Raw genomic sequence first — 14,695 nt, forward strand, 5'->3', positions numbered from 1 at the left:
TACGATGGGCACAGTCATCATCCTAGAGCCCTCCACTTCCGCAGTCCCAACAACCTTCACAGGTCCATTCACTACTATTACAGGCGTCAACACTGGAACTGCAACTAGCCCTGCTACTCTGACTTTGCCTCCCTCTGGCACGGATACAGTCGGCACTGTTATTGTCTTGGAACCTTCAACTTCAGCTGCAGCGACAACTTTCACTGGGCCCTTCACGACTATTACGGGTGTGAATACGGGGTCCGCAACTGGCCCCGCCACTCTGACTCTTCCCCCTTCTGGTACAGATACAGTCGGTACAGTCATCGTCTTGGAACCTTCCACTTCAGCTCCTCCTTTCACCGGGCCCTTCACCACCATCACTGGTGTCAACACAGGCACTGCGACTGGAGCCTCGACCATCACACTTCCGCCATCTGGAACAGATACTATCGGCACAGTCATTGTGTTAGAGCCTTCAACATCAGCACCTGCGTCAACGTTTACTGGTCCATTCACCACTATAACTGGTGTCAGTCCAGGTACCGCCACAGGAGCCTCAACAGTCACTCTCCCACCGTCAGGAACTGATACCATTGGAACCGTCATCGTGCTCGAACCATCTACATCAGCCCCTGCTTCGACGTTCACTGGGCCTTTCACTACGATCACGGGTATTAACACAGGCACAGGTACAGGGACATCAACCATAACTCTGCCCCCGTCAGGAACAGACACTATCGGAACTGTCGTCGTTCTCGAGCCGTCTACATCAGCTGCGCCCTCGACCTTTACTGGACCTTTCACCACTATCACTGGGGTCAACACTGGTACTGCTACAGGGACATCTACCTTGACACTTCCACCATCAGGCACGGACACCATTGGAACTGTTATAGTTCTTGAGCCTTCCAATTCAGCTCCCGCATCTACCTTTACTGGTCCCTTCACTACCATCACTGGGAATGGCCCTGTTCCTACCACCGTGACTCTGGCACCATCCGGAACTGATACTATCGGTACCGTGATTGTCCTTGAGCCCACTCCTACTGGTCCCGTTTCTCCTGGAGCTACTGGAACCAACGATGCAGGAGCTTCATCTACCTCTGATGGTTCACAAGGTCAGTCAACTTCTGCCCCTAACACCTCTTCCGGCTCTGGCGCTTCAAGCACTTTTGGTGCTCCATCTGAGCAGAGTCTCTCCACTTCACAAGGTGCCTCATCTTCAGATACCGTGACCAATGGAAACACTGGAGGTCCTGGTTCTGCAAGCAGCACCTCTGAGACCTCTGAAGGGTCCTCAACCGGAGTTCCTTCAGAGGCTTCATCGTCTGACTCCGGTGCTTTTTCTGAAAGCCCAAGTGCCTCTGAGCCCATCGATGCCACTTCCTCCTCCAGTCTAGATGCATCCTCTGCCACATCAGGATCCTCACCCACTATCACCTCACCTGGCTCTGAGGCATCTTTCAGCTCTGACAACCCATCGGAGATCTCCTCTGGCTCAAGTGACACCTCTACCTCGTCAGGCTCTGAAGCAGAGACCTCCAGCTCATCTGGTTCCGGTGGAGAGCCCTCCAACACGTCTGCTCCCCCTGCTGAGACGTCCTCTGTTGCATCTGATCCCAGTCCCGGCGCTTCCAGCACCTCTGCGCCAGCTGGCGGGTCATCTGGAGCCTCTTCATCTGCACCTGAGTCCTCTGACGCATCTTCTGCCACATCGGGATCCTCACAAGACACAACAAGTTCATCATCTGCTGGAGATCCTACTAACACGTCATCAGGCCCTGGCACATCTTCCGACTCCGGTGCTTCCTCAGAGACCACCTCCGGTTCTGGTTCTGAGTCCACTGGTGTTTCTTCTTCCGCTGACTCGGGTGCCGCCCCTACTTCATCAGGATCTGGAGCGGAGACTTCAAGCTCGGCTGGGTCCGGTGGAGAGCCGTCCGATACTTCTTCAGGCGCTAGTGCTTCGTCAACCTCTGGTGCTTCTTCTGAGAGTTCTAACACTTCTGCTCCTCCAGCGGAGTCTTCATCCTCTGGTGCTGGCGAGCCTTCTGGAACTTCAGATACCCCCGCAGAGACCTCTTCTGTCCCTGCACAGACGTCTGACAGCTCTGCAGGTTCTGGAGAGTCCTCCCCTGCCACTTCAGATGCTCCCTCTGAGACCTCCAGTGACGCTGGTGTAAACACTTCATCTGATGACGGTGCCTCTTCCAGCCCTGCTACCTCTGAAGTTCCCGAGACTTCCTCGGGTGCCGCAACCAGTGACTCTCCCGCTAGCTCTACTTCTGCGCCATCTGATGGGTCTTCTACAACATCGGATGTTCCTGCACAAACCTCCAGTGATGCTGGCGCTGGTAGTCCCTCAGACACTGGTGCCTTGTCTACCTCTGAAGCTTTGCCAACTTCTTCCGCTGACACTGAGCCCTCATCTGCCCCTGCTGGAGAGTCTTCCTCTACATCTGATGTGCCCGCCGAGACCTCAAGCGACGCTGGCTCATCTGCTGCTGCAACCTCCTCCGATGTCCCTGAGACATCTTCAGCCGGCACTGGGCCTACCAGTAGTTCCGATGACTCTGGTGCCAGTGCCACTTCTTCTCCGGCAACATCAGATACCCTCGAAACCTCTTCCGATGTTCCTTCAGAGACATCCAGCGATGCCGGTGTCAACAGCTCCTCAGACTCTGCGCCTGCAACATCTTCTGATGCAGCTGAGACATCGTCGGCCGACACCGAACCTACCAGCAGCTCCGATGCTGCCGCCAGTACCACTTCCTCACCCGCTGAGGAGTCGTCATCGCCAGCTACCTCAGATGCACCCGTTGAGAGCTCTTCTGATGCTCCTGTCGAGACTTCCAGTGATGTTCCAGCCAGCTCCTCAGAGGGTGAGAGTTCATCCGCAGCACCCACGTCTACTGAGCCCGCTGAGACATCTTCTGCCGACACTGAGCCTACCAGCAGGGAAGTTGACACTTCTTCAGTACCTGCTGAGACATCTGCTCCTGAGTCCTCCTCCGCTGCCCCCGAGACCAGTGCCGAACCCACCTCATCAGCCGCAGAGACGTCTACTGAACCTGCTACAACCGAAGGCCCAACATCTTCAGCCGAACCCACCAGCTCCTCAGCCAGCCCAACCACTCCCGAGCCCCAGTCCTCCTCGGCATCAGAGTGTATCCCCACAGCCAGTGTCCAACCCTTCTGCGACGTCGCTCTACCCGCAGGCTGTGCCGCCCTCCCTACAACCAACGGTCTTGCCCTCATCCCCGTCGTTGCATCCTGCACCCTTGCACTCGGTCCCTTCGCAGCCGGCAACGTGCTCACCTGCTTCCCAACAATCTCGATCTTCAGCGCCGGTTCAGATATTGCTAACTGTATCCTCACTGCTTTCGAAGGTCGCTGCATCACAACTCTCCCCGAGGCTTGTTCTGATCTTGCCAACTCTAATGGCCTTGCGCTCGTGGCTAATGTCGCTACCTGTGCTGTTCAGCTTGGTCCCTTCGCCGCTGGAAGCGCTGCTACTTGTCTCGCCACTGGATCCATTGGCTCGTCTACCACAGGTCTTAGCATTGTGGAGTGTCTCGAGATTGCGTTTGGCTTCGCATCTGGCACGGGTACCGTGACTGGAGCAGATAATTGCGTTGAACCAACGCCGACCCCAACTCCTGTGGAGGTCTGTGCATCTGTTCCAGAGCCCTGCGAGAATCTCGCCAACACCAACGGTCTCGCGCTCATCGCCGCGATCCCTGTTTGTACAGCTGCACTTGGTGGTTACGCAGTCGGTAACGTGGCGACTTGCTTGGGTACCGACCTCATCAGTTCAAACACGTTGGGTGAGACTATCGTCATTTGTCTTGAAGATGCCTTGTCTGAGCAGTGTATCACTTCGCTTCCTGAGCCATGCCTCGACTTGGCCGATAATAGCGCTATCCAGCTTGCCATCAACCTTCCACTTTGCGTGGCTGCTCTTGGACCATTCGCTGTTGGAACTACGGCTACTTGTCTCACGTCTGGCTTGACTAATGGCAACTCCATCATTGAGTGTCTGAACGATTCCCTCTTCAGCAATGTTGCAGAGGCTGTGTAAGTGGTGTTTGTGGGTTAGTCCGGTTGGAGGAGTGAGATGATGCCTGAAGTTATTGATGTTGGAACTCTTTCTTTTGCTATGTAACTATTGGGTAGGTCTTTGGGTAATATTGGTGTCATGTCATGTTCAGTGTGGCAATGGTAGTCACAGGGCTATGTACAGTAGCTCATAATACTCAATTCGCTTCCTTTCTACCTCGTACCTCTACTAGTACATCAAGCTCTTTGCCTCTCATTCCTTGTGCATCGCCATGTCATCCATCTTCTTCTGCCCAATTGCATTCGCACCGACAGGAGCATCAGGTCCATCAAAGATCTCCGCCACCTCCTCAAGAGAATAGCCCTTAGTCTCAGGGAAGAAGAAGAAGATCAAGGTCAAGTGAACAGCAATCGCAACACACCAAACGATGTAGTACTTCCAAGCAATAGCCTCCATAGCAACAGGGTTGGCGAAAGCGTTGTAAACACCCGCCAAGTTACCGGTGAGCTGGTACAGCATAGATGCCTTCGCACGAAGCGAGTACGGTGTGACCTCCATGATATAAGTGGCACCAATGGGGGAACAGGCATGGTACCAGAATGAGAAGACAAAGATCATGGCTAAAACTGCACCAGCGTAGCCCATGTGTTCAAAGTTCTCCTGCTGGTTGCGCGCAGAGCAGATTGTCCAGATGATGTATGATACACCCATACCCGACATACCAACAAGGAAGAGTCTGCGCCGACCAAACTTGTCAATCATAGTGGCGAAAACTACAGCTGAGAGAAAGCCCCAGATCTGGAGACCAGCATTGAGAAGAAGCTGAGTCTTGTGATCGGTGATGTTGATCGAGTTGAGGACCTTGGCGAGATAGTAAGAGGTGAGGGCATTTCCAGACCACTGCAACATGGCGGGGATGTACAGAGCAAGGAAAAATCGATGCCAGTTGCCTCGAGTAGAGATCCATTCCGCCCATCGTGACTTCTTCTGGACCTTCTCAATCTCGAGAGTCGCTGTGATCTCCGCCATCTCGAAGCGGGCCAATCGAGAGTTGGGGTCTCCGTAACCATGCCACTTGACGAGAATATCCTTAGCTTCCTGATATCGACCCTTGTAGATGAGCCATCGAGGAGACTCTGGTGCAAACATGACCAATGAAGCCTGAACAACAGAGAAAGCGCCCTGAAGAAGACTGGGAAGACGCCATGCCCAAGAGCTCTGCATCTGAAAGCTTCCGTACGTGACCCAAGCAGCAATGATAGCACCAAGCGGCCACGAGACCATCATGAAAGATGTCATCTTTCCACGATGCGTTGGGTATGTAACTTCGGAGAGAAGAGGAGGTGCCGCAGTGGAAACAATTCCGAGACCGAAACCGATGATGAAGCGCGAAGCAACAAACATGCCATAATTATACGAGCAAGTCTGGACAATCGCGCCAACAATGATAGTAACCGATCCGATGAAGATAGGCTTTCTTCGTCCAAGCCAATCACAAAGCTGGGAAGAAATGAGGATCGAAATGAGAACACCACCGTTGGGTCCAAACGTCATAGCACCAAGACGCGTTCCCTTGGGTTCACCGAAATATTCCTGCCATTGAGGCAGCGACTGCGCTCCATTCAGCATACTCGCGTCAAAACCGGTAGCGGTTTGAGTCAAGAGACCACTCAGGAGGAGGAGGTTGAGTTTCCATAATGTCCAGTCGGAGTACCATGGCTTGCGGTCGCGGGGGATGACATCGGCGAGGACGAGACCTTGGAAGTCATTGGCGTCGGCGTCGGGGATGTGAGTTTCTTCGGCAGCTTGCTTTGACATTTTGGCCCGTGTTCAATGAAGCCAATGTTGAAGAGGAAGTGAGCGCTTGTCGGTGATTGTTTGTGTTTCGTTTTGATGACTCCACAGTCCTTTATATCTATCAATCTGACTTTGTGGGGTTGCACCAAGGCTGGTAGTGACATTCCCTCTCCGGTAGATGAACCGAGGAACTCGTACCATTCATCAGCCAAGACTGACCCCAAAACTTGCTTGTGGGGGAGACTTGGGCCGATGCCCGCTGCGTGTTTGCGGGTTTTTTTTACCCCGGATCTACCCCAGATTCGTTAACGTGCCGTGGGGTCTTTGCGCTCAGTTTGGTTAGAGGGTAAATCACCGCACGTGAGCGTGACCAATATTCTTGGTTCGGGGCAAACGGAGCCGATGGGGGAATTGAACCGGCAGCGGGAGAATGATCGGGCATCGTTACTCCGGGCATTTCACCAGCGAATTCTCAGATCATTAATGCGAAAAAGGAAAGAATATACAACTAGCTGTCGAGTTAATTGTAGCTAACTCGTACGCTTAATTGACACGAAATCATCCCTGTATCCCAATCCATTAGTCATCTGTGTTCTGCTGGGAAGATACAGGGTAACTTGAGGTATGAAGTATGCTGGGAATCAATTGATGGCGTTATTGCCTTGACTGAATTAAATACACTTGGAGTAAAAGTGAGATAAAAAGATTGGTACCCTCAAAGATTGTGCTCTGGACGTAGCTGCATGGGCATCAATGCTGCGAAATAATAATATCTTTACAAATTTGAACATGAAAAAGTTGCTCAGAAGTAAAAAAGCTAAGCGAATAAACTGAATCGAGAAGCCTCATTACCGCATCATGTGCACGATAGTATTAGCTGGCAATTTAATAGCCATTAACTTATTAGATGACTTAGTGAGTAATCTTGAATGTTGATTGCATTTAAAATAGATTCTGTAGTGACCAGTTAATTGCATAGCAGTGCGCTTGGGATGGAAGTTGAGATCTTATCTCAGATAAGATCCATGAGGCCTTCAGATAAGGAAAACCAAGCTAAGATAAACGATCAACACTTCAGTCCAGAGCAAGTCCTCCATTGCTGGATAACGATTGAGACGCTAACTAGATTTATCGAGTAAAACGATAGTCTCGCTCTCAAAACTCAGCTGAGAGCTCAATGGGACCCAAGCTCTCACCGGCCCTCTCCCCTCTCCACCGTCGTGACGTGCAATATTGAAGGAGAAATGCATGTCTCAGGCGTTCAGTCAGCCCCCGAGCTCGGAAATGCTGAATTGGGTCAAGCGCTCATGGTTTGAGCTGTAGCGTTTATCGCCAGCGAATCGCCAGCTGAGAGAACATTATCTCGTCCGCATAGGAATTTGCCAAGCAGTTCAGCTGATGTAAAGGTAGCTTAGCCTAGAGCCTGGAACTACAACTTGCATCACAAAATGAAATTCTAAATTCGTGGATAGCTATGCTCAGCTAGCCACCGAGTTGACACTCAGGATATTCTGGATCACAGTCGGGTCTAGGACGACACGTGCTTACTTTCTATCACATACCATCCAGTTTCCCAGTCTATATGCATTTAGTGGCGCATGCAATGTGACGACTCATCGCCATTCTGTGCATATTCTGTTTGTGATTAAGAATTTGAGAGTATTGTGATAGCGAAATACTGGAATCTTAGCCAGCCACTTGAGTGGCGCCGCCAATGATTCATCTGTCGCCTGCTCGATGCTGGCCCAGCCCTGGCTTCATTTGCCATGTGAGAAAAAAAAAAGCCGCTATAAGAACCGAGCGATAGCGACTCGGTTTTGAATGTCGCAAACAAGCAAACAAAGATCAACAAGTCTCAACCACTTCAAGTAAGCATGGCGTCAACATTCGACCTCGCTACGGATGAGTTTCTCACTTGTGAGATTCATTCCGAGAGCACCCTCCCACTTCTGAGTTACTTCATCGCGTGCAAGAAGCACAATCAGAATGGCTCCAGGACCTTGTTCCAAAAAGTCAAGTCAAAGATCGGAGTTGCGGATCGTCCCATCCCTGATGAGTCTGAGCAGTTGCAAGATGTTCTGCTGGCTCTGATGAAAGATGGTCCCGGAAAACATGGGGAGAAGATCCCCGGCTGCCCGACGGTGAGTGAACTCAGCAATCATCTCTATGCTACACCCTGCTAACCATGAATAGGTGACTATCGTCGGTGCTGGTGTCTCTGGCCTTTGTGCTGGCTACGAGCTAAAGAAAGCTGGGTTCAAGGTTACTATCCTTGAGGCTTCTTCACGAGTCGGCGGGCGAGTCAAGACCTTTCGTGAGCCAAACTTCGCTCATGATCTTCATGGAGAGGGCGGTGCCATGCGTATTCCCGCCAATCACTACTTACTACACAAGTATATCGAAGACTTTGGCCTAAAGCCCCAGCTGTTCGACTTTGAGATGAAGAACAAGTTCATTTACATCTCAGGCTACGGCGAGACGCTTACTTATGATCGCTTCAATGATCTCCTGCAGAGAAAAGACCCCAAGCTGCTGTCTCTCTTCCCTGGTCTCCGTGAATGCGAAAAAGGTAAGACGTGCGACAAGCTGTTCACAGAGGCTGTTGGAAAAGTCGTGGATGACTTTTGGGAAGCCTATGAGAAGGCCGCTGACGAGGTGTCGTTTCCCGAGAAGATTCAGGTCCAAGCTATCAAGGATGCATATGCCGCGATCACCAAGAAGTATGATAGCTACACGCTACGATCTTACTTGACTGATGTTGCGGGGTGGACTGAAGATGCTATCAATCTGTATGATCTTGGCAATGCTCATGTCGTCTTTGAGAACGGGTTCATTGAATCGTTCAAGGATGCCTTTTTGTCGAGTAACAAGGGCGGCGAACAGGCGGGCATGAAGCAGCTGCAGGAGGGGATGGATGCTGTGCCCAACGCTTTCGTCTCTAGCGAGCGAGGAGAAAGTGAGTCGCAGCCGCCCCTTCGTTGAAGACACCCTTAACTAATATAATACAGAATCGCTGGTGGATGATATCATCTATGGTGCTCGAGTTACCGAGATAGGTATCCTTGAACAATCGGACCCCCAGATCCCACTCCAGGCTCCAGTGAAGGTGACCTACGAAGTCACAGCCAACAGCCTGAAGAAGTCCATAACCTCAGACTATCTCATCCTCGCCATCCCCTATACCGCTCAGCGAACAATTGCCAAGTCAAAGCCTTTCGTTCCCATGCAGGAAATGGCAGTTCGAGACGTTCGCTACGTGGAAGTCACCAAGATCCTCCTGCAGTACAAGAAGAGATGGTGGGAGGAAGTTTTCACCAAGGCAGACCAAGGCTTAGACGGTGGTCTCGTCAGCGATCTTCCTATCCGCTACACCATGTTCCCCAAAACAGATGGTAACACCCAGTTCGAACATTCTAACCGTGGTGTCATCATGGCAGCCTACACCTTTGAGCAAGACGCCACTATCCTTGGATCCCTCTCTCCAGAGCGGCGTATTCAAATCGCTGCTGAGAATCTCAATAGGATCTTTCCCGGTGCTAGGTCGCTTGACCTTCTCGAAGCCGGAGCATCGCAGGTCTTCCCAGCCGATGAGCTGGCTGGTGGGAGCGCGTTTTGCTATTTCGGTCCGATGCAAAAGACCAAGTTCTTGGATACTATGCAGAAGCCTGATTGGGAGAATAGAGTTTTCTTTGCTGGTGAACAGGCTAGTTTTACTCATGGATGGATCCAGGGTGCTTTTGAAGCTGGACTTAGATGTGTTCAACAGATTTGGTCCGTTGCTATTGAGGGTAAGGCACAGTGACGGGAACAATAAACGATCTTGATCTCACCACGTCACTTGCTGTTTCCTTTGCTTTTCATATGTAGTTCTAATCGCTAGACAACATCATCCTCTCACTGAGCCCCTCATTTTAGTACGATTCTTTTGCTGCAAGGCACCATGGACCTCTTCCTAGACCCTATTGTAAAATGGTCAGTCTGCTGCTTAAGCCATGTTCTGTCGCTTGTCTTCAGACATTCAGTCCGCACTGTTCAGGAATACGATTTAACTACCAGCTACCCAGACTATACAAAAGAGGGATGTTTTAACAATCCTTGTGTACTAAAAGGATTAATAGCCTGCTATGAGATATAAGGTCTACTCAAAAGCATGTCAAGCAAGGTGCGCTTGTTTGCATGCAAGTTGGGGGTCAGAAGATCAACAATCTTGAAAAGGGCATGCAGGTCAAGTGTCGAGACATTGCTATTTCTAAGTACCAATTAGCATGCAATTATAGACGGTCGAAGTAGTAAAGCCTTTTCGATCACAGGAGCTAGAAGCGGTTGGGTAGGCTGCCACAGAGCAGTCAAGTTCCAGGCCCTGATATACTGGAACGTGTTGTGAGGAAAAGAGGATAGAACCACAATAATGAGGGGCACAGCGATGTATCATTTCGTAGCATTTCTTATGAAAGTATCGAGCTATATATATGGATGGCCTAGATACATGTCCCTAGCCTAAACAACTGAACGCAATATTCCATCCTGAACTACGCATCCCCTTCCGTAGTTAGGCCGAGCTCTTCAACTGAAGAGCTGCTTGAGAGTGATTCTAAGTATATTTAAAATACCGTCCTGACAGTGCCTCCAGTAGACAATCATCAGTGTTTGAGTATACCGGTCCAGCTAAAGACCCCGGGCGCGTCAAGTGAAAGCTGTGCTATTTGGTGAATCAAATCGTTCGCTGTTGCCTCATTTTGAGCGTCATATTCGCACTTGAACTTTTTCAAGTCGCCCCAAGAATTCTCGAGTCCAGGGATGTCATCCCAGCTCTCGGCCCCAGCACGCTTATTCAAGAGTGACTCGTACTCATCCGGCTTGTTCTCTTTGATTGCGACTGCGATCTTCTTCAGATCATCGAGGCTTGTCTTGTGTGTCTTTGTACCTCGTGGAGGCTTGATCCCATAGTTGCTCTTAATCATCTGTAGCCATTCATTAGCGATCTGGTCTTGGTAAGGAAAGTGTGGACTCTTGATGCTGACAGTAATGGTGAGCGCGTCAAAGTCTGGCTTTGGCATGCGTGCTGTGATGGTTCGCACATCACCCGGAAATATCAGATTCAGGGCTTTCCATTGATCTGTCTTTACGGAGAAACTCTCTAGCAACATTTTGCACAATTCTTCAGAAGTGATTGTCGCGAAGTGACTATCCTGGCCTTCGGACGAAAGAAGATTGGCCAGAAAACCGGAGACTAATGGCGCGGCTAAACGGGTCTGTCAGCATTCGAAGGAAGGGACTGAGATAAGGAAAAGTATCCACAACTCACCGAAGGATGTGCCGGACGTAATCAAGTTGCTACCTGGCACTGCTATATCCGTACCTGGTGCGTAGACGTCCACCACTGTTGTTACTTCGTTAGCTCTGAATACATTCTCGTCACAGGGTAGTTTACGTACATGGACCATAGCATGATTGCTGGTTGATCTTACCCTTCTTGTCTGTATTACCGACAACTATCACTCCAGGTTCACATTGCGGCCAGGCCTTTGACGTTCTATACAAGCATGTCTTGGATTTCATGTCAGCAAGCCGTCCAGGAGGCTGATTTGTCGTTTTCTTACCCCACTGTTTCCAGCTGAAGCCACCGGAATGATGTTGTACTCTTTTATCAACCGCTGAAGGATGTATGAGACGGTTCGAACGGTACCAGGCTCCTGGTCTCCAAGCCCCCAAGACATATTCAAAACGATACGACCGGGCAATTTGTTGTTTTGGATTGCCAACTGAAGACCAGATAGTGCGCATGTCACAAAACCTTGCGTGGGCATCGTGCCCACGAAGTAGTGGATTTTGACACTTGCTTTGGGAGCGACTTTCAAACCGGTTAGTTACTGCCTGGTAAGAGTTCCGGATGAGTACTGACTGCCGTGATTTTGCCCACAGGCAATGTTGGTGACTATAGTGCAATGGTCTTCGGCCTTACCGACCTTTTTACTGGCATTGACCGTAAACGGACGATCAGCCTAGAACGACCTGTTTAGCTGACACGACTCCTAGTGGAGATAATTGCAATACGCCTTACCTCTATGTCGTTTTTCACATAACCTTCCCCGTCTACGATACAGATAGTCACGTTCTCTCCCTTCTTGCCCATGACTGATGTGTCTCTGACCCATGAGTTGGGTTTGTTTTCATTCAGAATCTGGATCTCGTTGAACCTGTCATCCGACAACGTGACCTTGGACGCCCCCCAATTAGAGCAGGGCTCTTCAGTAATGTCATATTTTTCGACAACTATATTGGGAGTAAAGCAGAGTAGTTCCTGCAACATGTCAGTTGAGGGAGTCCGGATTCATAGTTGATATCGAGTAGCCTTACAGGAGATGCATTAATTGCCTCTACAACCTTTGGATGGAAGTAGCCCACGTACATGGTGGCAGGATTGTCCAGCGTTGCCTCTATTCCTGGAAAGTTGGTGGAGCCTAAGGATGGATTTTCTTGGCTGAGATTTCGAATCTTCTCGATATGGGCATCCCGAGCGGCCTGAGAGACGCGATAACTATCATCTTTTAGTTGGACGATCCCCGCACCATCCAATACTTTAACGCCCTGCAGAGTATTCAACTCTACTTGATCAATTGACTTGAGAGCTGGTAGGGGTTTGGAACTATGCAACCACATAGATTAGTCATAGCTTGGCTGTGTTAATGGTGATGGAGTGACATACGGTTGAGGCTTGGTATTGTCCTTGCCAACGCGATTAGCGAGTGGCACGGAATGGCGTACCGTAGTATCTTGCTCAGGCATGGTGAAGAGAAGTTTTCCTAAGTTTCTGAAGGGGGAAAAATGAGGTGTTGAGAACACTCTGAATGTATCTTCATGTCCTGATGATATTTGAAAGAACAGAAATCATGAGGAGTGATAACAACAGTCGCTCAGTGTTTAGTCCTGATAGAACTGGAAATTGGGATACAGCTTGAAGTTCAGCTCGCTTACAAGTCAAAATATTCATTCAACCCATGGACCTAAGGCTAGAACAGATATCACTCAATAGTTCCTCAGAATCTGACACACAATTGGCGCCGAGATGCCGATAGCCGAAGAGAATGCATCTATACCCTCTGTGAACATACAACATGGCACGATTTGGGTTAATAAAATCTAGCGTCTTTAGATAACACCCTGGCGTGTTAGCTTTCTGTTTACAGAAGTACTCTATACTTGTGCGATGATCCTGGTATAGGCATATTTCTAGGCTATGGCGTGGCTTTTCCCCCACTACGATGGAGCCACTAAGAGCTATTGATCAAAGCGCACACCCTGGTAGCTTGTTCGAGACCATTCAGTAATACAGATGACCAACAGCAGTTCACATCCTATCCACATCCAGACATCTAGACATTGAGCTGGCCTCATTGATGTGATACTGAATCTATTGTCACAGACTATTGAAACCTTTTGTTTTCAGCTGAAGCATGTGATAGATCTGGACTGTCGGTCGGAATAGCACCCTTGCGCTTGGGTTCATTGCCTACATGATGTAAGCGGCGAACGCCGACTGCTCAAAGCGGTTTTCCTGTCTGACAGGCAATCTCTACACTCTCCTTGCTATGCTTACAGCTACAGCTACAGCTACATTTCATCACAAATCTTCTCAACACGCGTCAGGCACACTGTCATAAAATGTTATCTCTAGAAGACCTTCCGGTGCCTACTGTAGAGAAGCAGGTTGACATTGGCAGAGAGCTTGTCATCCCATGGATTCATCGAGAGCTCACCTTAGGCACTGGCTTCTCATCAAAACTTATATCTACACCAAATCCTTGGATCACGGCCAGATCTCCCTTCAACATTGACGAGCTCAGAAAGCAGCGACTGCTTTATGACGGCAAAGTGGAGGGTAGACATAATTTTCGCGATGCTGAGTCCACCTCTCACTCCACTGGCATGGAGCATACCAGTGGCAGTTTGGGAGTGGCAGTTGGATGCTCATTCCTGAGTGCAAGCGTGACAGGATCGTATGACAAGACAGTCCTAGAGACCAAAGATGTAAGTCAAACATGGTCTTGCTGCAGTCTCAGTTGGGCTGATGTATGGTAGACGTATAGCGTGTCGCGCACCTGTTTGGTCCGCGATGGAGTGATAAGGTTCAAAGCAGAACCTCGTCTTTCGTATGAAGCAGAAAAACTGCTGAGAGAGCCCAATGGCCAAGCCAAATTTCAGGACGTCTACGGCGACTACTACGTTTCGTGCTACATCCTGGGAGGGGATGCAGGTGTTTACGTGGCTACAAGCGACGACACTGTCGATACTAAAACGAAGGAAAAAGTGACTGTGAAAGTCAAGGTCTTGTTTTTCACAGCCAGCAAAACCTTTGAGACAGAAAAGTCAACACATGACGAGACTTTTCAGGTGACTATGAGCGGCTATGACACACTGACCAACACTTGCCACGGTTACCCATCGAAAAAGGAGGGCTTGGACAAGGTTTCTCAAGCTCAGTTTAATGAGGTGAGAAGACAGAGTATAGGATATCTCCAGAATGTAGATAAACTGCCTTTTCGTGTCCGTGAGCGAATGCGGGATTTACGGCTAGTTAATGACCAGGATGAGTTGGAGTGGTCTCAATGTTCAGATATTTGTCGGGCTGGGTTAGTAGTCCAGGTGATTCTGATGCCATATCGTTACTTGAGGGACTATCAGATAGCGCTGTACAGGAATTAGCGATAGACTGTTATGTAGTGATCGGTGTTTCTTTGAAATACAGAAGATTGTGCAAAATCAGATACACAGAATAGCAGGAGCATATCAATCGCCTATCATGTAGCTTGTACAAACTATTGGATGTAGGTCCATGTAAACAGTTTGTTCCTGACA

At 49.7% G+C, this 14,695-nt stretch overlaps 4 protein-coding genes across 4 annotated transcripts; 2 read left to right on the plus strand and 2 right to left on the minus strand.

The window, feature by feature from the left end:
• Positions 1-4,123: 4,123 nt before the first annotated feature.
• Positions 4,124-5,912, minus strand: FOBCDRAFT_209940 (general substrate transporter). Its single transcript, XM_031180421.3, has one exon. It carries the CDS (start codon positions 5,858-5,860, stop codon positions 4,295-4,297), a length of 1,566 nt encoding a protein of 521 aa, XP_031041189.1. The 5' UTR covers positions 5,861-5,912; the 3' UTR covers positions 4,124-4,294.
• A 1,779-nt stretch (positions 5,913-7,691) lies between these two features.
• FOBCDRAFT_313322 (uncharacterized protein) lies at positions 7,692-9,641 on the plus strand (the record flags this gene model as incomplete). Its single annotated transcript, XM_031180422.3, has 3 exons — positions 7,692-7,980; positions 8,033-8,795; positions 8,848-9,641. Exons 1-3 carry the CDS (start codon positions 7,714-7,716, stop codon positions 9,639-9,641), a joined length of 1,824 nt encoding a protein of 607 aa, XP_031041190.2. The 5' UTR covers positions 7,692-7,713.
• Positions 9,642-10,287: 646 nt separating this feature from the next.
• On the minus strand, positions 10,288-12,865 carry FOBCDRAFT_209941 (peptidase S8/S53 domain-containing protein). Its single transcript, XM_059609294.1, has 9 exons — positions 12,546-12,865; positions 12,197-12,485; positions 11,901-12,140; positions 11,742-11,841; positions 11,440-11,690; positions 11,275-11,386; positions 11,145-11,219; positions 10,861-11,081; positions 10,288-10,800 (listed from the first exon to the last, which is right to left on the minus strand). Exons 1-9 carry the CDS (start codon positions 12,623-12,625, stop codon positions 10,480-10,482), a joined length of 1,689 nt encoding a protein of 562 aa, XP_059463737.1. The 5' UTR covers positions 12,626-12,865; the 3' UTR covers positions 10,288-10,479.
• Positions 12,866-13,407: 542 nt separating this feature from the next.
• On the plus strand, positions 13,408-14,542 carry FOBCDRAFT_254884 (uncharacterized protein; the record flags this gene model as incomplete). Its single annotated transcript, XM_059611153.1, has 2 exons — positions 13,408-13,867; positions 13,919-14,542. The coding sequence occupies exons 1-2, from the start codon at positions 13,502-13,504 to the stop codon at positions 14,540-14,542; spliced, it is 990 nt and encodes a 329-aa protein (XP_059466511.1). The 5' UTR covers positions 13,408-13,501.
• Positions 14,543-14,695: the final 153 nt, after the last annotated feature.

This window comes from Fusarium oxysporum, chromosome I (genome assembly GCF_013085055.1).
Source record: "Fusarium oxysporum Fo47 chromosome I, complete sequence".
NCBI classification, from domain to species: domain Eukaryota; kingdom Fungi; phylum Ascomycota; class Sordariomycetes; order Hypocreales; family Nectriaceae; genus Fusarium; species Fusarium oxysporum.